General features: G+C 33.3%; 4 protein-coding genes across 6 annotated transcripts; 2 read left to right on the top strand and 2 right to left on the bottom strand.

The window, feature by feature from the left end:
- Nucleotides 1-359: 359 nt before the first annotated feature.
- On the bottom strand, nucleotides 360-1951 carry LOC125828447 (DELLA protein RGL1-like). The gene is made up of 2 exons (XM_049507735.1): nucleotides 1551-1951; nucleotides 360-1506 (listed from the first exon to the last, which is right to left on the bottom strand). Exons 1-2 carry the CDS (start codon nucleotides 1949-1951, stop codon nucleotides 360-362), a joined length of 1548 nt encoding a protein of 515 aa, XP_049363692.1.
- A 2276-nt stretch (nucleotides 1952-4227) lies between these two features.
- LOC125828558 (probable pectinesterase 67) lies at nucleotides 4228-8067 on the top strand. Its single transcript, XM_049507865.1, has 5 exons — nucleotides 4228-4495; nucleotides 5184-5346; nucleotides 5971-6180; nucleotides 6774-7021; nucleotides 7721-8067. The coding sequence occupies exons 1-5, from the start codon at nucleotides 4242-4244 to the stop codon at nucleotides 7872-7874; spliced, it is 1029 nt and encodes a 342-aa protein (XP_049363822.1). The 5' UTR covers nucleotides 4228-4241; the 3' UTR covers nucleotides 7875-8067.
- Nucleotides 8068-8539: 472 nt separating this feature from the next.
- LOC125828566 (uncharacterized) lies at nucleotides 8540-10990 on the top strand. Its single transcript, XM_049507875.1, has 4 exons — nucleotides 8540-8786; nucleotides 8882-8937; nucleotides 10559-10625; nucleotides 10706-10990. The coding sequence occupies exons 1-4, from the start codon at nucleotides 8658-8660 to the stop codon at nucleotides 10784-10786; spliced, it is 333 nt and encodes a 110-aa protein (XP_049363832.1). The 5' UTR covers nucleotides 8540-8657; the 3' UTR covers nucleotides 10787-10990.
- A 215-nt stretch (nucleotides 10991-11205) lies between these two features.
- On the bottom strand, nucleotides 11206-17758 carry LOC125828549 (serine/threonine-protein kinase EDR1-like). 3 transcript variants are annotated; one of them, XM_049507853.1, is made up of 13 exons: nucleotides 17133-17758; nucleotides 16311-16722; nucleotides 15571-16213; nucleotides 15189-15229; nucleotides 14797-14865; nucleotides 13803-13903; nucleotides 13600-13678; nucleotides 13317-13415; nucleotides 13122-13190; nucleotides 12952-13001; nucleotides 12786-12867; nucleotides 12402-12506; nucleotides 11206-11812 (listed from the first exon to the last, which is right to left on the bottom strand). In XM_049507853.1, exons 1-13 carry the CDS (start codon nucleotides 17570-17572, stop codon nucleotides 11810-11812), a joined length of 2193 nt encoding a protein of 730 aa, XP_049363810.1. In that variant the 5' UTR covers nucleotides 17573-17758; the 3' UTR covers nucleotides 11206-11809. The 3 variants fall into 3 exon arrangements, with proteins under 3 accessions (XP_049363810.1, XP_049363809.1, XP_049363811.1); XM_049507852.1 differs by having other exon boundaries at nucleotides 12402-12496; nucleotides 17133-17756; XM_049507854.1 differs by having other exon boundaries at nucleotides 12402-12496; nucleotides 16311-16681; nucleotides 17133-17280.
- Nucleotides 17759-22254: the final 4496 nt, after the last annotated feature.

Here is a 22254-nt window from a genome sequence, read left to right as displayed (position 1 = left end):
ATATATATATATTGATTGGTGACGTTTTTTTTCTTGAAAATGAAATGACACACAAATGAATAGTATAACGTGTCACCATCTAATTCGTCCTTTTAATTGAGCCTCATCTTGTAGATCAGGTACAACTAAGAACTTTTTTAATTATTTATATTATTTTTTTAGATTAGCATCAAGTAGAACAAGAAAATCAACATTAACCATCATTTAAACTCTAAATTGTGTTTTGATTGAACCATAATTAGATCCATAATTTCGAAAACAAACACTAAGAATCATTGATTTTGAATCAAATAACACTAAGTATCATGAATACAACAACATTTTCTAAGAGTTCGAATAAAACATTTGTCCGAACGTATTCAAAGAGTGAAGTAATTAGCTCTATGAAAAGTGCTTCTTTTGTGGAACTTCCATGCAGAAAGTGAGTTCAAAGGAGTTCCTTTCCATCCAATTGTTACAAAATTTTCATTCATTTCGAGCGTGAAAGAGTTCTTACCACAGAACTTTTCTACCACCGTCTTGGCTTGGTACAACGATGAGTTGCTCATTTTCATCTCCTCCATTCCAAATTGCTTGAAATACTCTCTCCATAACTCGATCGTTACATGCCTCATAGTCCTTTCCTCCCCCTCATTCGCGACAATGTTCCTTATTCCATGCCACATTACTTCTTCTTCCATAGCCTTCCTAGTTGATTCATTATTTTTCATACAATCCTCGAACAAATCAAACAAAGCACCGTGATAGAATAGAGCTTCAATGAAACGGTTAACAAAAACAGGAGAGTTAAGATTTGCCTCGACCTCTGCAACAATCATTATACAAGGATTCAATTCTTTGATGAATCCCATCAGGAAATCGAGTCTATCTTGTTGTGTTATCATATTGGAGAGTAGATATTGCGAGTAAACTGCAAGGGATTCCTCAGGATCGATGTCTAAGTCTTCTCTCTTTAGATCAAAGATATCTTTCACCATAACTATCTTGAAACATAACGGAAAGTGTAAGGACTCAGCAAAACTCATAAGTCGTTTACCTGTCTCCTCGACGTTAGTCCTTGATTGAACATCTATCAATGCAGTTACCTTAAGATACTCAAGAGAATTTTGAGAGTTGTGTTGATGATGAGTTGTGAGTGCTTGCATTAGGATTGTCCATTGCACTCCCATTTTGATCTCGAGATCAACTATATGAATCTTTTTCGAGTTCTCCACATTTTCCACTATAGCTTGAATTCCAGCAAATTTCACCACTTGACACATTGGCATGTCCTGAACTGCAATCGTGCACGCGTTTATACTCCTTAATGACTCCTGAAGATCTCTCATTCCATGTAACCCTAAACCTTTCGTGCAATTTTTCCCCGTTTCAATATCAACTCGTTCGCGTAGAGCACGAGAGAAATAGTACACCAATCTCTCAACAGGGTTCCCTGTTTTGGAACTCAGCTTATCACATTCATTCAAAAGGTTAATCGCGCGATCAAAAAGCTTCTCCCGATTTTCTCTGCAGAAGCAAGTAGACGTTCAACGAGCATTATGGTTCTAGACTCTTCCTCTGAAAGACTACACAATGAGTTAATAAATGGATGATCGAATTCAGTAGATTGAATAAATTTTTGTCCACCAAATCGAAGAATTTCCTCTGTGGACAATTTACAAACACTTGGTGTGCACTCATTTTCACTAATTTGAACAACATCAATCTTTTGCCCCTTTAATTTTCTAAATCCATTTCCAAAGTCTTTCAATATGTTGAGTGAAGAAATCAATGATTTCTTCACTTTTTTGTTATCATCTGTTGTTTCTTTAATATGAAGAATAGTTGTTGTTTCATCTTCAACGTCGAAATCCCAATCATCAAATGTAACAAAATCATGTTCGTTTTGTTCTTGCATACTACTTGTTTTTTCTTCTGGTTCGTAAAACGGCCAGCTGGTTGGGTTTTCCATATTAGTATGAGTCAATTTCAAAGAATTGGTAACAATTTTATATATGGTTTTTATAATTATAGAAACTTTGGTATCATCTATAATCTATGTTTTCAATTTTTGAAAAAAAGACAAATCAAGCAATACTAAGTTCAGGTCGATGATATCAGTAGATGTTGTTGTTATTGGTTTATGGGTAGGATTCTAGTCCGATGCATTAAGCTTTTGCTATGCGGAGTATGTTATACATAGTTTTACCTTGCATTCCGCAAAAGGTTGATTCACACTCCAGAAAGATTTATCATTCGAAAAGAGGAAAAAATGGAGTCTTTGTCTATTGAAATGGCAAATGTATAGACCTCAACGAGATAGTGCTATTTCAAGCTAACTGACTATCCCGATAAGAAGATGAAGCCTGATCGGGCTAATAAGAAAGCAATCAATGGAAGGGGTCGAACATGTTGTTACATTTTTTCTGAATCTTTCAAGATGAAAATAGATCGAGTGACTTAACTTCCTCTAGGCAGTTGCATACAGCTTTGCTACAAGTGGTCCTCCTTTGAATTGTGTGATTCCATAGCTATGATGTGGCTCGCCAACATGTCAAGAAGCCACTTCCCAAACTGTTTTTGAGCCATCCCTGCTACTATAACTTGAGCGCCACATAGTTGGACGATAACCATTCTTAATGAATTTCATTGCAGATAAATAATAATCACATTTCTTACATCTGAACACGAAAGGAATGGAAGCTCTAACATCTAAGAAGGGACCTCCCGAGTTGTTATCTTTCAGAAGGTATAAAGGTTGTTTCCTAGATCCGCTCAGTTGAGCATTTTTATCTAAACACACCTCAACAACAACAATAACATACATTTTGTAATCGAACAAGTGGGATTTGGGCGTTATACGTAGATTTGAAAAGGAAATACAATAGTGCATAAGTATAATGTAGAAAAGAAGAGTAACAACAATAAATAAAACAAATATCGTAATCGGAAATACAATAGGAAACTAGACTGTGCTCGACTACCTATATCCTAATTCTAGTGGTGCTCCACTACCGACTAGCCTTCTATCCTAATTCCGCTATCGTGCTTGACTACCAACTAGACTTATATCCTAATTCCGGTGGCCCTCCACTATCGACTGGCCTTCTATCCTAATTTTGATAATTTTGGTGGCACTCCACTGCCGACTAACCTTCTATCCTAGTTCCGGTCGTGATTGACTACCAACTAGCATTTAACCCTATATATAAACACACGGAGAATTCAACTTATCATATATACATAATAAAGTATTTTAACTTTTCTATCGCGTTCCAACGAATGAGAATTCAAATGAAATCCACACCCTAAATACGCCCCCGTGACCAATCTACCCACAACTTTACTATGTTATCATCGACTCCAACTTATTCGAGATTAAAGTGTACGTAGTTAAATTTAAATATGGTATTAAAAACTACAAAAAAAAAAATATACCTGAAACGATAGCCATACTTGTTCCTCTTCGTAAACTGGTATTAAAGACTAATAATACTAATAATGATACTTATAAAAAGTATTAAATTAGTTTCATCCCATATAGAGTTCTTATTGTTCTAGGTTAACTATATATATGGCTTTACAAATTCTAATACACATAAAACTCTTCCACTTATTTGAAAATTATAATAAATGTTTCTATCAACTATAATCGGTCAAACTTCTTTGTAACAACATTGCTTCGAGATTTTTAAAATGGTATATTGATGGAAATATATATTCACATAATCTAGGAAATCGTCTAATCTTTCATTTTTTTAGTGTTATAAAAAATACCGTAACAAATTTATTTAACTCAATGACGGAAATATATATATATATATATATATATATATATATATATATATATATATATTGTGTATTATTTATGAGTTAGAAAAGCTGTTTTCGATAGACTATTGGCTCAACTGAAAAAAGAAAAAAAAATTGAAGCATGATAGCAAGAAAAAATCACAGTAAAATAACAAAATGTGCAAATCAAATAAAGTAACATACAGTAAAACAAACAACGTACAACAACACTCGACTAGCTAACTAACCAACGAATAACAATATATATAAATTAATTAATTTTTTTTTTTCTCAACCACAAAAGAGTCCTTGGAAGTCCTCCAACATAGAAAGAAAAAATTAAGTTTTACCAACTAATTTGTTGGGTTAAATTAGCAACTTCTAACTATCTTACAAATCATTTATACAAAAAAAAATAAAAAAAATTAAAAATTAAATATGTTGTTATCTTTCTTTAAAAATTCTTCAAGATGAATATTAATATTACATTGTTTTTGGTAATTTTCCTAGTTATATATGTAATATTCTTGGATTTTGTTCATGGTTTATCTGTAAAAAATGTGATTGATTCTCATGTATTAACACAAAAAATTGGCACTAATCGCACAATTATAGTGGATATTAATGGACAGGGGGATTTTAAATCTATTCAAGCAGCAATTAATACAGTTCCAAATGGGAATTCCAATTGGATCATTATCCATGTTAGAAAAGGGACATACAGGTATACTTGGTTAATTTTTTAAATTATCGTCGAGTTTCACTTAGGTCGTTGAATTTGATGAAATTCCAGAATAATGACTAGTTTTCGAATTACTTTTCTATTTCAATAATGGTGGTATCCGACCCAAATAACTTACACATAATTGTTATTATTTTATTGAGTACTTGTGACTATGTCAACCTTAGGTAAATAACATAAAAATGAGAGAATTAGAATGTTAGGGATCTTATAAGAATAAGTTCAGGATCAAATATTTAAACGCATTTTGTATACGTACCCAAGGAACAAATTTGTGTGGCCTAGGGTCAGAACGGACAGTACCTTAACCGTTGCACTAAAGTTGTTACACAATAGGCACCTATTCCTATTCACCAACACATATCGATACTAAACTAGTCCTACGTGGATGAAAAGAAATCATCATATAATACGAACATTTATCTAGTTTTTACTATTTTTATTGGTCATTAGACTATACCCTTGAGGGTATAATCGCTTCATACAAGGAACATAAATAATTTCAAAAATATTTATATATTTGAATTCGTAGTCTCTCTCTATATTGAAATGAATGTGACGATAACATATAAAATCAAATTCATTAAATTTAAATTCTAGAGCTGCCTCGATTCTTTCTTTATAATAAAAAAAATGAATTTGTTGAGATTTTTTTTAATTTTTTTTTCAGAGAAAAAGTTAATGTACCACCAAAGAAGTCCTACATTTTTATGAGAGGCAATGGAAAAGGAAGAACATCAATTGTATGGTCAGAAAGTTCCACTGATACAACCAAATCTGCTACTTTCAAAGTTGAAGCTCCTAATTTTGTTGCCTTTGGCATTAGTTTCAAGGTTCATAATTTTTATAATCCATCTCCATAAAATATTCTTTTTAATTTGTATCAATTTAATATCTCGCGTTCACACAGGGTTCAGAGAATCGTCACATCCTAAAGGGTGTGATATAGACAGTTTATCTCAATGCAAACATTAGTAACTGTTTTTACAGCTCGAACCTGTGAATATAGGTCACAAAAAGATAGCTTTACACTCTCTCCAATAAAAACTTAGCAAATAGACTTTAACACATTTAACATTCACTTAATTGAAGTATGTGTTTTTGGTCCTTTTAGGTAGAAAACATGTCATATTTAGACTATGTTTTAGAACTATATTACCATCAAATAATTAATATTTTCCTGAAAAATGACTTTCATATCTTAAGAAATATATATTTTCAAATCATGAAACCTGAATTCATGAATTTAGTCGTTTTTTGTGTGTATTAATACATGTTGATTTTCCTAAATTTAGTTGGCGAACTCCATTTGACCTGAAATTTATCCAAATCTAATCTTTGACTTGTCTAAAATTAGAATATGCATATATAGTACCATTGACATATATTGTGAAAGTTTTTTTTTCTAATTTTTTTTATATATATTGTGAACTTTTTTATTTTATTTTATTTGGTAGAATCAAGCACTTGATGGTGTAACTTCAACCTCAACAAACCAAACATCAGTAGCAGCATTGGTGGGAGCAGATAAAGTTGCCTTTTATCATTGTACATTTTTGAGTACTCACAATACACTTTTTGACAATAAAGGAAGACATTATTATGAGGATTGTTACATTCAAGGTTCATTAGACTTCATATTTGGAAGTGGTCAATCCTTATATCAAGTGAGTTTAATTTTTATGCATCGATATAAATTATAGTATTCATTCATATAGAAATATATAATCAGGTTATTTATATGAGTAGATTCAAGTCAATTTATGTATACTGATAATATGAAAGAAAGAGAGTTATATTATTAGTGTATATAACTTAACTTTCATACATTTGTAGGTTATTGATTCTACTTTTTATGAATTTAATTAAAAATAATCATAGGTAACTCTCCAAGATAAGAGAAACTATTTCCTAACAAAAAATGTGTCAGACAACCAGTTACAACAAGTTAAAATACACTAATAGTGAATAAATTTTACACAATCAATGTATTGCAACATGCCACAATTGATAATTCGCTTTATTTTCTAGGGTATTAATCTCATTATCTATGAATAATACCTATATATTTTCTTTCACATGACTTGATAGTGTTAAAAAGGTTAATTCCACTATCAACATCTAGAAGTTAAAAATACAACCGTGATAAATGATGTTTGTTACGTTGTACCAATGTCTCTATTTTAGAGTTCAAGGAATAAGGTAATGAAATTCTGATACTCGATGGACATTTTATTCGTTTTTTTTTTTTTTTTTGTAGAATTGTGAGATATTTGTAGTTGCAGATAGAAGGGTTGATATTCGTGGTTCAATAACTGCACAAAGTAGATATAGTGACAAAGAAAATAGTGGATTTGTGTTTGTTGAAGGAAAAGTGTTTGGAATTGGAGGTGTGTATTTGGGAAGAGCTAATGGGGATTATTCAAGGGTTATTTTTGCAAAAACTTATTTTTCTAAGACAATTGTACCTCAAGGATGGACCAATTGGAGCTCTCCAGGATCAACAAAGTAAGACAACCTTTTTCCGTCTTTTCATACTTGATTTTGATATGTTTTACTTGAGTCGATCGAGAGTCTATCAGACATAGAAGGTACAAATTAAGCACTTGTGAGATTACACTAGGTATATTGATGATGTGGTTGTAGCTATGAGTCTACGACCATTGAAATCGAGAATTTGGATCAGATTAATAAACTTACAATCATGAAACAAACTTAGGTACTTATCAACGACGTACATAATTTATCATGAGTAGTGGTTTGTCGAGTACTCTGCTTGCTACCATGTTGATCAAAATTATAACTAGGTTTAATGACTTTATCAGTTTCTAATATTGATCATATTATAAGATTCTCTCACTTTATGATTGATATATAATTCTCTTATAATTATAAGCGTATTTCTGAAAGATATATATAGAGGTAGTGGTATTTCATACCAAATTATACTTGATTCATAGGATCATAGTAGATCGATTTACTAGGTTTAGGGGTGGAACCAGCTTGTATCAAGGGGTTCGATCAATTGAATCCCCTCCACCAGAAAATCATACTATTTTTTAAGAAGTTGAAAATAATAAATAAATAAAAACTGTTGAATCCCCTTGACACAAGAGAAGATTCTACCTTTGTAGCATAAGGGTTCAAAAATTACTTTGACATCAAATTTAAATTATGAATCCGACTAATTCCGATATTTTGGTGCAGGAATTTATATCATGGTGAGTACAAGTGCCATGGACCAGGGTCAGCCATAGAAAGTCGTGCCCCATGGTCAAAACAACTCAATGATAAAGAAGCCATGGCATTCACCTCTATTGAATTTATCCAAGGCAAACAATGGCTTCCAGCATGGATTTAATTAAATTTAAACCATATATTATATGAACATAAATTAGAACTATATATTAATATAGTATTATTAGCCATGAAGTGCATCTCTTAATTGTATTTTTATGATGCCTCTGGCTAAACACTTTTAGCTTAGATTGAAATACCAATAATATATTTTATTGGTATTTCAAAAAGTTGTGAATATTTTTGAGCAAACACATACAAATTTTGTCATTTCAATATAACTTTTCAATAAATTATATTAGAATGGTGTAAGTCCATCATTACTTAGGAGCAAAACAAGTTACATCTTGCTATTTTAAATCACTATAACTATTTAAGTTTTACTATAGTTACTCGAAATGGATTTAGATAATGACCTGTCCGACATAACCTATGATTTGGCGGAGCCAAGATTTTTAATAAGGGGGTTCAAAATCTGAAGAACTAGACACACGAACTAATCGAAGGGGTTCGACATCTACTATATATACATAAAAAATAATTTTAATCATATATAAATAGTAATATTTTCCGCCGAAGGGGGGTTTGGATGAACCCCTAACAGAGGGCTGGCTCCGCCCCTGCCTATGAATCCATCAAGTTATGATCGCACAAATTTCTTAGACGGGACAAAATTTAAATATCGACGTTAAATGATCCTATTTGTGTAAATCTTTCCCAAGCCCAATACCAAAATCAGGCCCAAGTGAATAAACAAAATTCTTTAGGGCTCCAATTAACACTTCACACAATTTGGTAAAAACTCTCTGAAACTGAATCGGAATCGGAGCTGAGAGAGCAAGCAACAATGGAGGCCGGAGACGAAGCGCTTGAGATGGTGGTAGACTCAAAGGACTTGCAGCAGCAAAGCAAAGCTCTAGATAAGCTCACTGACCATGTCGAAGATCGTCAGCTTGATTCCTCTCGTGTTCAAACGGTACCGTTTTATCCATATTTCACATGAATCTATGCAATTCTGAATTTGCTTCAGTTTTTTGTAATTTTAATGCTGAAAATTTTGTGTATTTTTAGGCTATGGCTTCAATTTATGCATCTAAGGAAGCTGATCTTCAAGCTATGAGACTGAGGTTTGTGAATTCTTGCTTATGAATTTGAATGTTTTTGGATGGTATTACTGATTGAATAGTTGGAAATAGTTTATTTTTTTCAAATATTTTTGTAACTATAAGAATTTGTTAGTTATAATAGTTTTGTTATATATGCAGCTTCTAAAAATGTGATTTTGTTCTATAAAATAGTAAAAAATGATGCTTCGAAAATTAGACTATGGCATCAATTACTTCATAAGGAAGCTGATATTCAAGCTAGATGAGGTTTGTTTTTCTTCTTTATTGTTGAACTTAATCGAGGATAAGGAAGCTATAGAATTGCTATTTGGGGAGTCGAGTAGTTATTTATTGAGTTGAGGATCTAGCGGAAACAGTTCTCTATACCTTAGAGGTCTCCGTACACCCTACCCTCTCCAGACAGCACTTTGTGGGATTATACTGAATATGTAGTTGTTGATACAAATTCGTTGTTTGAATTACTTTTAATCTGGTCTAAAACCATGTAAATTCTTACTAACAAGAATTAAGAAATTGATGCACTTGCAAATTAGGCTGTCGCTTTACTTGTTGCATTGAAGGAAGTCGAATTCAGGTCTTGCATTCCGGATGGATTTGACTTTTAAATACTCCCTGCCACTCAGAAGGAATGACAGGGTTTAGAATACGAAAGTCAAATCATCGAAACTTCAAAGTGAATTCAGATGTTATTTCCTCATTTTCAAATAAGATTACATACGTAGTCATTATGATAGAGTAATATACATTTTATAATTTTTTAAAGACATATCAGGCTTGTTTCTATAAATCGTAAATACTAAAGAAAATTGTTTGGGTCTATCGGGAACAGTAGAGGGTAAGACCAAGTACACACCACCCTCCCTAGACCCCAACTGTGGGATCACACAGGGTATGTTGTTGTACAAAAGAGATTTTTGAAATAAAGTGTGATTATATTTATATGATTGTTGTTACTCAGAAATCTCTTTTGTTGATCTTATCCATAATTCTTGTTTGTTTATGTGAAAGGTGTTTGTACTGAACAATTAGTTCAATTTGTTGCTTCAAGAAAGTTGATGAGTGTTTTGATTGATTGCTCATGCGGAGTTGCATTTCTTTAGCTTTCAAATCATTGCCAGAAATTTAGGAAGCATTGCTTGTAAACTTCAATTTGTGTAACCTTATCTGATTATGAAATGAGTTTGAAGCCCACAAGTTTTTAGATACATGGAACTTAGTTGATGTGTGCAAGGGACTTTCAGTTTATCCAAATTAAATAATTGAATCGGTTGGTATGTCTTCACATGCTTATTTTACGTGCATCGAAGGGAAATGAAGATCTATTCAATCATGGAAATCAAATAACAAAACAGTGAATATGAGTTCATTGATTTCAAATATGATATTGAAATGGAAAACGATAGTCTCTTGCCTCTCGGATTGGCAAAAGAAAAAAGAAAACCACACCTAACAACTACTATTTACATTCCTATTAACGTCGATATTACCTTTCAATGTGTGTACTTAGCTCTTGAACCTCTTTCAGTGTATTTTTCCTGCTTTGATAATGTCCTATGCTTCTTGTGAAGTTCCATAATCCTTTATAAATAAGATGGCATCGACAACTTTGTGTCTACTACAGGGAAAAAGAACTAGCCGCTGTTAAGATTAATGCTGCTGATATTGATATAATTGCAAACGAACTAGAGGTCGGTTTCCTCTTACATCTACACGCGTTGTTTCTGTTGCTTTCTTATAAATCTCTCATGTTGTTACGATTGTGGAATAGGTGGACAAGAAGGTTGCTGAAAGGACTTTGAGAGAGCATAAAGGTGATGCTGTAGCTGCAATAAGGCATTTGCTCAACTAGTACAACAACTACAACGCCTCAGTTCCAAATAAATTGGGGTCGGCTATATGAATAGTACCGGGGATTTTTTCTGTTGATTCTGAGATGTACTAGCAAAGAGACTACTAAATGTTCATGCCATATATGTAACTTTGATCTGTTGACGCTGCTTTTCAATTATATTGGTAATTAATTGCTACTATCGGAGTGAAAAATTAGATGTGATTGATGAGCAAGTTTTGGATTACGAAATGATCTATGCATTACTAATATGTACATAACTTGTCTTCAAACCAAATGACCCATAAGTGATTTCTATACATCTTCATTAGCCAAAGTTGGTCTGTCTGAGTTACTGAATGTATACATTGATAAAAGATAGCAGGTATCTCATGGAATAATCGAATATATTCTTAGTGGACAAGACTCAACCCCAGTTAAACTTCAATTGAGACTTCAAATTCAAAATTGCATACAAAGGAGCAACAGTACAAGAAAATCAATAACTTACAAGACTTGAAACATACCACCTGGGATGCAAATTTCAAATTCAATGTACAAATATTTGACTGTTGTAACCTTATAAAACCCACAATGATTTGAAGATGAGTTCACTTCATAAAAGATAACAAACCAATGCAAACTGTGAATTCATCGAACAAGAATCATGTCAAGACTCACGTAGGGCAGTAAATGACTATTACCAACTTGACTCGAATAAAGGGAGCTTCGTTTTCTTCATCAGATTTCTTTGTAATGAATTAACACTGCAAGCCTAACATTTAGTCTCTGAACGTAGGATCCGACAACACAAGCTGTTTGTGAGCTCTGACCGACCAACTTTCATGCGACAGCCATAAAATCTTGAACAGTTAGCAATCAGCAGATGAACCTCAACCATATACGTCTGTTAGTTGTGTTTACTGTTCCTTCTGGCTGCTATCTCCTGCAGTGCTACGTGCTGCCTGTGCCTGAATAACGTACTGTCGCTGCAGATCCTTAAGTTTTTCCATCAACTCTTGGAATGAAGGACGAGATTGTGGCTCACTGAGTTGGACAAAACATAAAAAAGTTGTATATCAGCTCATTTCAGAATAATGACGAGTAGGCCTCAATCCTAAGCAAGTTGGAGTCATGTCGCTCCATTTACAGCTCGGTTCAAAGATGTGTAAAACTAATGTGATTCAAAGCAAAATGGTTGTCAGGGCAGATGCTTTGCAATTGCAGTCATAATGCTCGGGAGGCGGGACAATGGAATCAAAGTTAGCCGATGATACTTTACAAGTCACTTGTCAAAAAGATGCACTGAACCTCAACATCCTTTTCCTAAAAAGGCTTCATTCTTAAAGATATTATTATGTCCAGGTTACATATTGTCCATTAACTTCTACTTTAATTTCTCTCAAGATTTATCAAGGAAGATATGGCATATGTTTCGATGTCATCTCAGTCTGGTTTGCTAAAGAGGAGTCCATCATAGCTTTAGAACCAATTTGAATTCAAGGCAATAGGCCTTGGAAATTCCAAATAATAATAAGAAAAACTGATCATTTTTTTATCATGATGATATCTTCCTCTTAAGGCTATTTGCTTCAACAAAACAAATTATGATGGCAAAAAGAATTAAGATGCAAACCTGAGCCAACAACTCTCGATAATAGACGCCAATTGTGGATGAACATCCTTTGGGATATCTAGCCGCTGATTCATGAATCCTACAGCTGCAATCACCTGCAATCAACTCCAAGAAGTTGTTCTTTTTATACCATTATATGATGAAAAATAATCCACTATTATCTTTTACTTTTGAGTTGATGGTCAAAAACACACCTGAAGTTCAGGTAAGAAACTCGAAAAATGTGATACTTCCAAGTGTGTTTGACCATTATCTCTTTATTTTTCTTATATGTGAGGACTGAGGAGTGTCGGAGGGGGGGAGGGGTGCTCTTCACCAACTTGAGCAAGAGAACTGAATTTTATGGAATGTTGTCCATGTGAGATTTTAGTTAGATGAAAATACCTGCATTGTGTTGAGGTTATCCCAAGGGATTTTCTCCGTGGCGAGTTCCCATAGTATCACTCCAAAACTGTATACATCAGACCTAAAGGAACATTCAAAGAAGGATTAATATCTTTAAAATATTTAGAAATCTGCATAAAGTGCATATATCTCATAGTTGGCATACTTCTCATCTGAAGGTTCATTGCGAAGAACTTCTGGAGCCATCCATTGAGGCTGCATGAGAATTAATGTAAAAAGTCAGATATTCACATGACGTTCCAACACCATAGGTGAAGTAAAATAACTCATACTGATAGAGTAAAGAGAGACAGATCCTGAGTTCAAGCTGAATACCGTTCCTTTACCCGTCCTTGTTGCTAGATATGTTTCATGTTTAAGACGTGACAGACCAAAGTCCCCAACCTGGCAATATTTGCATGGTGAGAATTCTTCTCAGCATATTAAAAGCTCTTTCATAATAGACGATTAGACATTCATAAGACTGGTAATACAAAGAAGAAATGACAGTCAAATGAACTGAAGCCAAACCTTCACAGTCCAGTTCTTGTCCACAAGAAGATTTGAAGACTTCAAGTCACGATGAACTATAGGAGGGGAAAGATGATGAAGATAATTCATGCCACGAGCCTGAAAGAAGCAGCAAAATGAAACATGATACCTAGCATAAAAGAGTAACCTTGATAGCTCCAAATATCTCAGATAAAAAGTTATTATATAACTAATAGAAAGAATTGATGATCCAGTAAAAATAATGGATGTTATTCTTGGTAATAGTTAATATAACAGGTAAACAGATCTCCTAAGAACTTACTACGTCTAGAGCCATGTGGATTCGTCGTCTCCATTCTAATTTGGATGCATTCCTCTGTAATAGCCTGAACAAACTTCCCCTGCAATAATGGAAAAGGTGAAATGGTTTATCAGTCACACATGAAAAATGCTGATACAGTCACAAGGAATAGGTGCAAAACAAATTGAACAGGTTATTCATCATGAAGAAGGAAAAGGATTTACCGTGGCAGGAATTCCGTGACAATGCAGAGGCGTTGCGGTGAAGTAACAGCACCCATGAATAGAAGAATATTTGGATGTCGAAGTCTTTTCATAAGGGAGATCTTCAAAAAAAAAAAAAAGTAAAGCACAAGGCCTGTCAGAGACGCTTCTGGTCCTAGGCTCCTAGCATAATGTTAGTAACCATAGTTGAATTAGAAAGCAAAAAAAGCATTAAGCTCAAGTCTCCATGTACTAATATCAAGCACAAACATTTTCCAAGACATACTATGGATGAGTCATTTCATTGTAGAACTATTTTCTTTGGAAATTGATCTCCTGTACAAAATCAGATAGTATTTGCCTATTTGGGAGTAACCGGAGGGACTCCAAGCAGAAGTTGATCAAATTAACAGAATACAAAAGATAGCTTCAGAACCAAGGATGTCTGAATTATGATTTTCCAGAGAACCAAGACTCACGCAAGAAAAGAATTCCAAGACAGAAAGTTCTCGATCCTTGTTCCTTGTTTAAGTGCATAGGACTTCAAAAGTGATGCGGCGCATAGGCAGAGGTGAAGGACGTTGATACAGTATTAGCATTTTTATAAATTTTACCACTCATTAATGTAGAAAGTCAGATAGTCACATGAAGTGAATCCTATTGTGATAGTTTCTAACAAACAGAAAATGGTAGTATTTTGTTTGCCACATTTAATTCTCATCATTTGCAGATTACTCTTCACATTGGTCCTTCAACTGGGATTTCTTACATTAGAAAGTTCATTTTTTGAGAAAAGTCGCAGTGTAGAAGAGCATACATTGCTGGTGAATTTCGACATTGGTTCACAGACCTCATTAAAGGCTACAGCAATATTGTGGCAATTTTTTATGAAAAACGAGGAAAGACCGGCATTATGACTGTCATACAGTTTAGAGTCCTTCAGAAAAAATAACATTCAATTAGGAAAAGAAAAAGATGAAGCATTTCATGACAGATTTATGACAAACAGACCGACCTCTTGTTTGAAGGAATATATCACTTCATCAGAATATTCTTGCTTGGTGAACACTTTAACAGCGACATCCTGCACGGCAAAGACACCATTATGTACAAAGGAGAAACCAGCTCAAGTAGATCTAAATTTCCAGTGTTGATTACAAACAGTGTTGAGGAACCTCAAGTAATATACAACACCAATACTGGCTTAGAGAAATTTTCGACTTTGATATCATCCATATGATTATGATAGGGCCAAGAAGCCAGTTTTGTTTACTGTGTTACAGTCTATAAGCATAAGCTCCCGGAGTAAATGATAACTCACAAATGCTTGATGATACTTGATGAATAAATACTTCAGAACATTCTGTCTCCAGGAAGTTTAATGAACAGAAGAGGCAAAGAACTTACTGATCCATACCACAGCCCATGATAAACAGTTCCACAAGATCCTAGAGAAACACAGATAAAAGAAAAAGTGAGAAATGAAAAAGTAAAAGTAAAGGTGATAACAACTGTCAAATACATAAGATTATCATAGCTATAATGCTGGTACGGATAATTCGTTGCAGAATTCATGTGTTAGCTTCAGAAAAGATATACAAAGGTTCAAGTGCAACTGACTACTAACATCTGATTATTATACACAACATAAGCATATATAATGTCTGAAAAATAGAAAATGAAAGTAAACTACATCCTTTCCGGTTACCGAAAGATTCTATGATCAAGTTTGGAATAACTAACTAGACTTGTTTTTTATAATTTCACCTGTAAAAGATATTCCGCGTACCTTCTCCAATCTGTTCTCCGATAGTCAAGTCCTCCCACAAGATTTCGTAATCCAGGCAATCAGTATCCATGTCCACCTTATTAACAGCACTACTGCTGGTGCTTCCATAGCTACTAACACTGCTTGTGCTGTTAATATTAAATGAAGACCAGGATCCTGGAGCTTCATTAGTGGTTGTACGGTATGTTTCAGTAACCTGATTTTCTGGTTTAACTGTATTAGAACTGTTGATGTGATTTAACTCATTGTCTTGGTCATTGTTTAACCAAGGCCACACAGATCGTGTAGTTCTTGACTCTGACGCTTCTCGCTCATTGCCTTTCCATGGCCATGATAAGCTATTCTTCGCCATCCACGCCTCTGCCTTCGAGGTGATAATCTTAGAAATGCCTTGTTTTCCCTCACTCTCATCCCCAGAATGCTCCACTTTTACAAGATTAGAGAATACTCCAAAAGGAGAAGGGTGAACATCTCCCCTAGGCGTACTCGCTCCACTTGAATTTGCATCCTCCCTGTGATCTGAGAGAGCAGCATCAGAAAATGCATGGTCAGAATAATGACTATCTCCACTTCCGCCTTCACGAAACATGCTGCTCTCTCCTGTCTTTATTTTTGACTTAACCTTATTGCTCACCTTTGAGGCCTATTATGACAGTAAGAAAACATAAAGAAGACAGTAAGAGAACATAAAGAAAGCAAAAGAAAACCAGACAACTACCCAAACAAAGACAGTTACTAACAAAATTAGAAATTTTGGAGGCAATGGCAGCTTGCAGGGGCTGCTGGGGATCAAGTCCAAGTTTAGAAGAAGTAAGGGTTCTGGCTCTAAATCTTGTATCAGCTTCCAACTGCTTCACTCCCATAGACATAAGCCCTGATTCTTGGAAAGGCCTCATATCACTTGATATACAAATAACACCAAGCAAAGTACCATCATCATCATAAAAAGGGGTATCGGTAGCAACGACTAGGAATCTTTCCCCTTGCTTATTCTTACTTGGAAACTGTCCAGTCCAACTCTCACCCCTTATCACTCTCTGTACAATGTTATTAGCGGCATCATGATCCCGAGCATCTGTTAGGAGTTCAATGAGATCATTTCCAAGAGCTTCTGCAGCAGAATAACCATATAGTTTTTCAGCAGTTCGATTCCTGTGCAACAACGGCTCATATTACACTCCTATTATTGATAACTTTAACAAACACCAGTTGAAGTCAAACTAAGGCCAAATAAACTGTTCTTTCCTATCTGCACAAAGATTTTAGGGGTCATTTGGTAGCTAGTAAAGAGGAAACCTATTCATGTATTAATTTCTGGATAAGTTATACTACATTTGGTTTGCAATTTAGAAACTCGCATAACTAATGCATGTATAACTAATACGTGCATAATTGTTAACCCACTACCAAATGACCTCTCAGTGTTCATCACTACAACCATAGACTAGCCAACTTAAAAATAAACTCAAACTCACAAGCTCAATCTCTATCACACAAGTCCTAACGAACAAAAGGAAAAACGAAAAATGCAAAAAGAGGGGATGTACATTTCAATTACTCACCAATAAATTATTTGACCATTGAGATCAAGTATATGCACTGCTTGGCCCATTGATTGTAATATATTCAAATACTGTCTATCAGTAAATTTCACTGCAGCAGGACCTCCTCCACCAATACTACTACCATCTCCCTCACCCTTACTACTACTCTCTCTTTGCAATGGCGACGAATGCCGGAAGGAAATTGACCCCCTTTTCCACACAGCAGCAGAACCACCATCAAATCCACCACCAGCTCGAATACGAGGCGGTCTCTGTGGTGATATAGAATGTGACCTTTGTCTTTGTGTTCTATGATCATCACACATCATAAGCTTAGACATCTCAAGCTTCATTTGAGCATGTCCTGCCTCCAATTCTTGAATCTTCTTAAGCAGCTCCTCAGCTGGTGGTGTTGGTCCTTGTGCTGCTGATGCTGATGCTGTTTTTGTACTATCCATTTCAATTTCAAGATTGATCAAAACCCCTCTTCACCAGTTTGACTTTATCCCCCCTCTATCACTAATTTCACTGAAACCCCACTATGAAATGCATTTCTTGCTGAAAAATGAAGAAAATAATTACCCTTTTGAGTTCAAGACTCCACCTTTTTCAGCTCTCTCTACAAATCAACAACAACAACAAACCCGAGGTCTGGGGAGAGTAAAGTGTACACAGACCTTACCACTACTCTCCAAGATAGAGAGGCTGTTTCCAAAAGACACTAATCAGCTCTCTCTACAAATCAACATCTGCAAATGAACAAAGAAAATGGCTGCCTCCCCCTTTGAGTTCAAGACTCCACCTTTTTCATCTCTACCACTTTCTTGACACCTTCTATCTATGGATCTATCACTAATTCACCAACATATGCAAATTTTAGAAGTTCAATTTTGTTAATGGACAAAAAAAATGAAGATAAATGGTCACCCTTTAACTTCAAGAATCCACCTTTTTCTTAAACCATCTCTCACTCTCTCTCTTATGACCAATTATCTTGATACCCCACCCCCACTATATACTATCTGCTTCTACATAGCCATAAGAAAATTAATATCTACAAAATCAGTGTGCTAAAAAAACCAACTTTTTTTTCTCAAGTTCTTACTTTCTATATATGGATCTATGACTAATTGCACTAAGAAAACCCCACTATATATATATATATATATATATATATAAACTCAAAATCTGCAAATTTTTTAGTCCATTTTTAGCTGAAAAAATGCACAAAAATGGACACCCTTTGAGCTCAAGAAATGACCCTTTTCATCTTTCTCTCCTCTTTCTTTGTACCATAGTTATAGCGGATTTGCTCTTTCAGGTGTGTTTTGGTTTTTTTTCCCTCTCACTCGGTGTTCGATATTATTGAAGATGGATTCAGAATTTTAAAGTTTATGGACCTCAAGTTAATGTTGTACTAATACGTCTTAATTTATGTAACATTATTTAGTATAATACAAAATATAAGGAAGAAATGCTTTTGAGTGGCGTAAAACAAATTTTAGACGTTTATATAGTTGTAAATTTTTTCATTATGCGTAAAAAAATGAAACTTAAAGTTAATTTTTTCAGAGATGATAAAGTACGACGATGATTAATAATTTAGTTTATAATCAAATATTTAGTAAAAATTTTCGTGTATGTATATATAGGGGGTAAGTAAAACTGTAAAAGATACTATTTTTTGTAACTGAGCTTCTAAATTGTCTCTAATTAAAATTCTATTAAATTTGAATTCACGTTAGAAAAACTTACATTAGAAGGTTAAGCATTCTCTTGTAAAGGTAATTTTATACTCACGAGTTAAACTCAAAATCTATAATTAAGTATTATAAAAATGACCTTCCATCATGACTCCAACTTATTTTAGATCTCTCTTTTTCTCTTGTATTAATCATTATTTCTTAGAGACGTGTAAAATTAAAAATAAACAAGTAAAATTGAACGGACGAAATTAATCCTACTCTCAAAGGGGGAGAGAGTATATTACTTTACTTATTTTATTTTATTTTTGTTTCAAAGTTCTTTTTTAATAATAATCCATATAAAGGCTAGTATGTCCCCTCCACTTTCATATGCTTCCACTCCTCATTTTCCTTTTTCGACTTTTTTGGATCGAGGATCTATCGAAATAATTTATCGATCTTCGTAAGATAATAATAAGATTGTGGATATTTATCGTTTTTAGATCGGTCGACTTCACTTATGAAATTATTGTAAATATACTATTCTTATTGTTTGGATATTAGAATATTGATTGATTTATAGTTACAATAATCAAATTATAAGTCAAGCGAAATATGTATAAAGAAATCAAATTTTTTTCTATTTTTTTTACATAACTGTCCATTTTGATATATAATCAAAGACCTAATTCGTGAAGTAAATAACAATCATGTGCAAATAATACTATGATAATAATAAAATTAAATAGAGATATTGTCCATTCGAATATCAAGGATCCACGGAAAATTCACCTTATTCATGTTTCTTATATGCTAAAGCACCACAACTAAAAAGATTGATTCATTTAATATTTGAAATGTCTATTTCTACATTACTCTTAATGATATACTTTTATTAAAAAGATCGACGTATATTTATTATGGACTTAACTAAAATATATAGTTAACTTAGCATTAAAGTTCTTATTCTAGGCCATAAGAGCATAAAATCACAATATTTTTTTTAAATTGCAATATTGTTATTTCTCTTAGAAAAATATAAATAATATTTAACTTAACAAGAAAATAGAACCCCATCCCCACTCCCACGCCCACCCACCCCACAACACCAATAACACCACAAAAAATATCTCTAAGAAAATGTAATTAATTAAAGCTTAAGTCAAACAAGAATTGTATTTTATGTAGATACAATTAAATTTGATTACGTAGACTACACCTAATCCCAAAATTATTGTTTATTAGTATTTTTTATCGCAATACATATAGATTCATAATTTAAAATTTATAAGTTTCTACAATAACTATAAATAAATATACAACGATAATTAAATTTCATCATCAAATAATTATTATCAATCATTTTAATATACGATAATAATTGAATTTCGATAAACCCGCACATGATATTCTGGATCTGCCACTGCACAACAATAGCAATGTATATTAATTAAATTGAAAAAAAGAAAAGAAAATAATAGAAGTGGTAAGCTGAGTAGATGGATAAAGTTTTTGCTAGTTCAACATAGTTCATAAAAGTTTATGTCAAAGGTTGGATAAGATCATATAAAAAAATTAATTTATATATATATTAAAAAACTATATATATTCAGGTTATATTTATTTTCAAGATTAAAAAACTTTAATTTATGTGAAAGGTTTTTTACACGTATCTTCTGAATATTTTTAATTAATATATAAGTTAAAGTCAAAGAAAATACTAACAAAAATTGTGATGGGATGAATAAGATACTCTTATATTATAAATTGAATATCAAATGGAAAAAAATATATTTCACGCAACACAAATTTAAATTAATTAAGATTTCAATATTAGTCTAGCTTAAGATAACTATTTTTTAGAAATTGATCTATTAATTTCCTTTCCATATTGAAGCATTTTAGTTCCATAATGGTAATATTTTTTTGGGAAAAGGGACAAATATATCCCCGAACTATCGTAAGTGGTATGCAAATACCCTTCATCATACTTTTGGGACATTAGTGCCCATGTCGTCCAAAAACTAGAGTATATATACCTTGTATATTAATGGACATACATGTGTCATAATCTTATTCACTGATCTGGCATTTATTAAATATCAAATCGACGGATAAAATTGCGCTTCGTGTCCCTATTTAGTCTTCCGTTAGAGTGAAGGGTATATATGCTCTAATTTTTGGACGGCAGGGGCACCAATCTCCCAAAAGTATGACGGATGATATCTGCATACCATTTACGTCAGTTTGAAGGTATATTTGTCATTTTCCCCATTTTTTCTCTAAATGCATTTTGTCTTCTTATATTTTTTTCTCCTTTTTTTTATGTAAAGATGAAAAGGAATTGGCTTTTCATTTATTTCACTATCTTTGCTTTATATGCATACACATTAATTTCAAAAAGGTGTGTTTACGTAAGCCATTTTCGACTTTTATGGGATAGATGAAGCATTAACTTGAAATCATTGTAAAAAAATTCATAATTTTCAAATGTTGAATCCATTTAAGGTCAACGCCACGTGTGAATTATTTAATGGGTAAAATATGGGGCATGTGAATCCGTAGTCTCTCAGTAAAACATGATATTTTATGTATTATCTTCTAAAATTGATACTATAATATTATATTTTGCCGTTCATGATATAAGAAGGCTAAATGGTATACTAGATTGAACGTCAAGTTACTTATGTAGAGAACTAGAGATCAATTTTTACTTAATACTAAAAATTCTATATTTATTTCTAGTCAACGCGCATATACGAATCACCGCATACACTACTGACATAAGCAGCACTCCACAATCATCCAAAGCTTATACTAAAACAAGAAACTTAAAAACTTGATATTAATGTCAAAAAATATTCCAGAATTCTTGGAATGGATCCATATAGAAAATGATGTCAAAATGCACTTTTTAGGTCCTAACATGTGTTCCAATTTCTAATGATCTCATGCCTCTCATGGTTTAAACACATTACAACAATAATATATTTAGTATAATTTCACACGTGGAATATGTAGTGAAATATACACAAACTACAATATATCTTTGTGGTTGTGGGGTAGAGAGCCTGTTACTAATAAACTCTCAGCTCATGGTTCAAATACATTACGACAACTACAACATATTCAATGTGTGATTACACAAGTAGGGGCCGGAAAGGAGAGACATTATCTCTACCTTTTATGAGGTAAAGAGGTGTCAAACATTCTTTACGTTGTCAGTGTATTTAGCAATCAAATCTTTTTGAAATAAGCTTTTTGTGAAGTAAGCACATATCACTACGACTCGAATCTGAAAAAGGGTGAAAATCATTTACACCCCCAACTTTGCTCTAAATATCGTACTCCGTTTCCAACTTTGAACAATATGTTTATTTCTTTCATACATTGGAATTGAAGAAAACTCATTTGTGTGAAACAAAAAGAGTTGTCTCTTTTATAACAACTTACAC

Source organism: Solanum verrucosum, unplaced genomic scaffold, assembly GCF_900185275.1.
Source record: "Solanum verrucosum unplaced genomic scaffold, falcon-dt-bn FXZP01000273.1, whole genome shotgun sequence".
NCBI lineage: Eukaryota > Viridiplantae > Streptophyta > Magnoliopsida > Solanales > Solanaceae > Solanum > Solanum verrucosum.
The sequence above is the reverse complement of the archived record's forward strand: the minus strand, read 5'-3'. Positions and strand labels throughout refer to the sequence as shown.

What these genes read in the sequence shown, in the direction of transcription:
- LOC125828447 (XM_049507735.1), bottom strand. Translation starts at nt 1,951, where the DNA reads ATGGAAAACCCAACCAGCTGGCCGTTTTACGAACCAGAAGAAAAAACA. An exon ending in TGTAGTCTTTCAGAGGAAGA is followed by an intron (nt 1,507 to 1,550) that starts GTCTAGAACCAT and finishes TTGCTTCTGCAG; the next exon opens with AGAAAATCGGGAGAAGCTTT.
- LOC125828558 (XM_049507865.1), top strand. Translation starts at nt 4,242, where the DNA reads ATGAATATTAATATTACATTGTTTTTGGTAATTTTCCTAGTTATATAT. An exon ending in GTGGTCAATCCTTATATCAA is followed by an intron (nt 6,181 to 6,773) that starts GTGAGTTTAATT and finishes TTTTTTTTGTAG; the next exon opens with AATTGTGAGATATTTGTAGT. An exon ending in AGCTCTCCAGGATCAACAAA is followed by an intron (nt 7,022 to 7,720) that starts GTAAGACAACCT and finishes ATTTTGGTGCAG; the next exon opens with GAATTTATATCATGGTGAGT.
- LOC125828566 (XM_049507875.1), top strand. Translation starts at nt 8,658, where the DNA reads ATGGAGGCCGGAGACGAAGCGCTTGAGATGGTGGTAGACTCAAAGGAC. An exon ending in ATTCCTCTCGTGTTCAAACG is followed by an intron (nt 8,787 to 8,881) that starts GTACCGTTTTAT and finishes GTGTATTTTTAG; the next exon opens with GCTATGGCTTCAATTTATGC. An exon ending in TAATTGCAAACGAACTAGAG is followed by an intron (nt 10,626 to 10,705) that starts GTCGGTTTCCTC and finishes ATTGTGGAATAG; the next exon opens with GTGGACAAGAAGGTTGCTGA.
- LOC125828549 (XM_049507852.1), bottom strand. Translation starts at nt 17,572, where the DNA reads ATGGATAGTACAAAAACAGCATCAGCATCAGCAGCACAAGGACCAACA. An exon ending in CCTCCAAAATTTCTAATTTT is followed by an intron (nt 16,214 to 16,310) that starts GTTAGTAACTGT and finishes CTGTCATAATAG; the next exon opens with GCCTCAAAGGTGAGCAATAA. An exon ending in CAAGGACGGGTAAAGGAACG is followed by an intron (nt 13,002 to 13,121) that starts GTATTCAGCTTG and finishes ATTCTCATGCAG; the next exon opens with CCTCAATGGATGGCTCCAGA.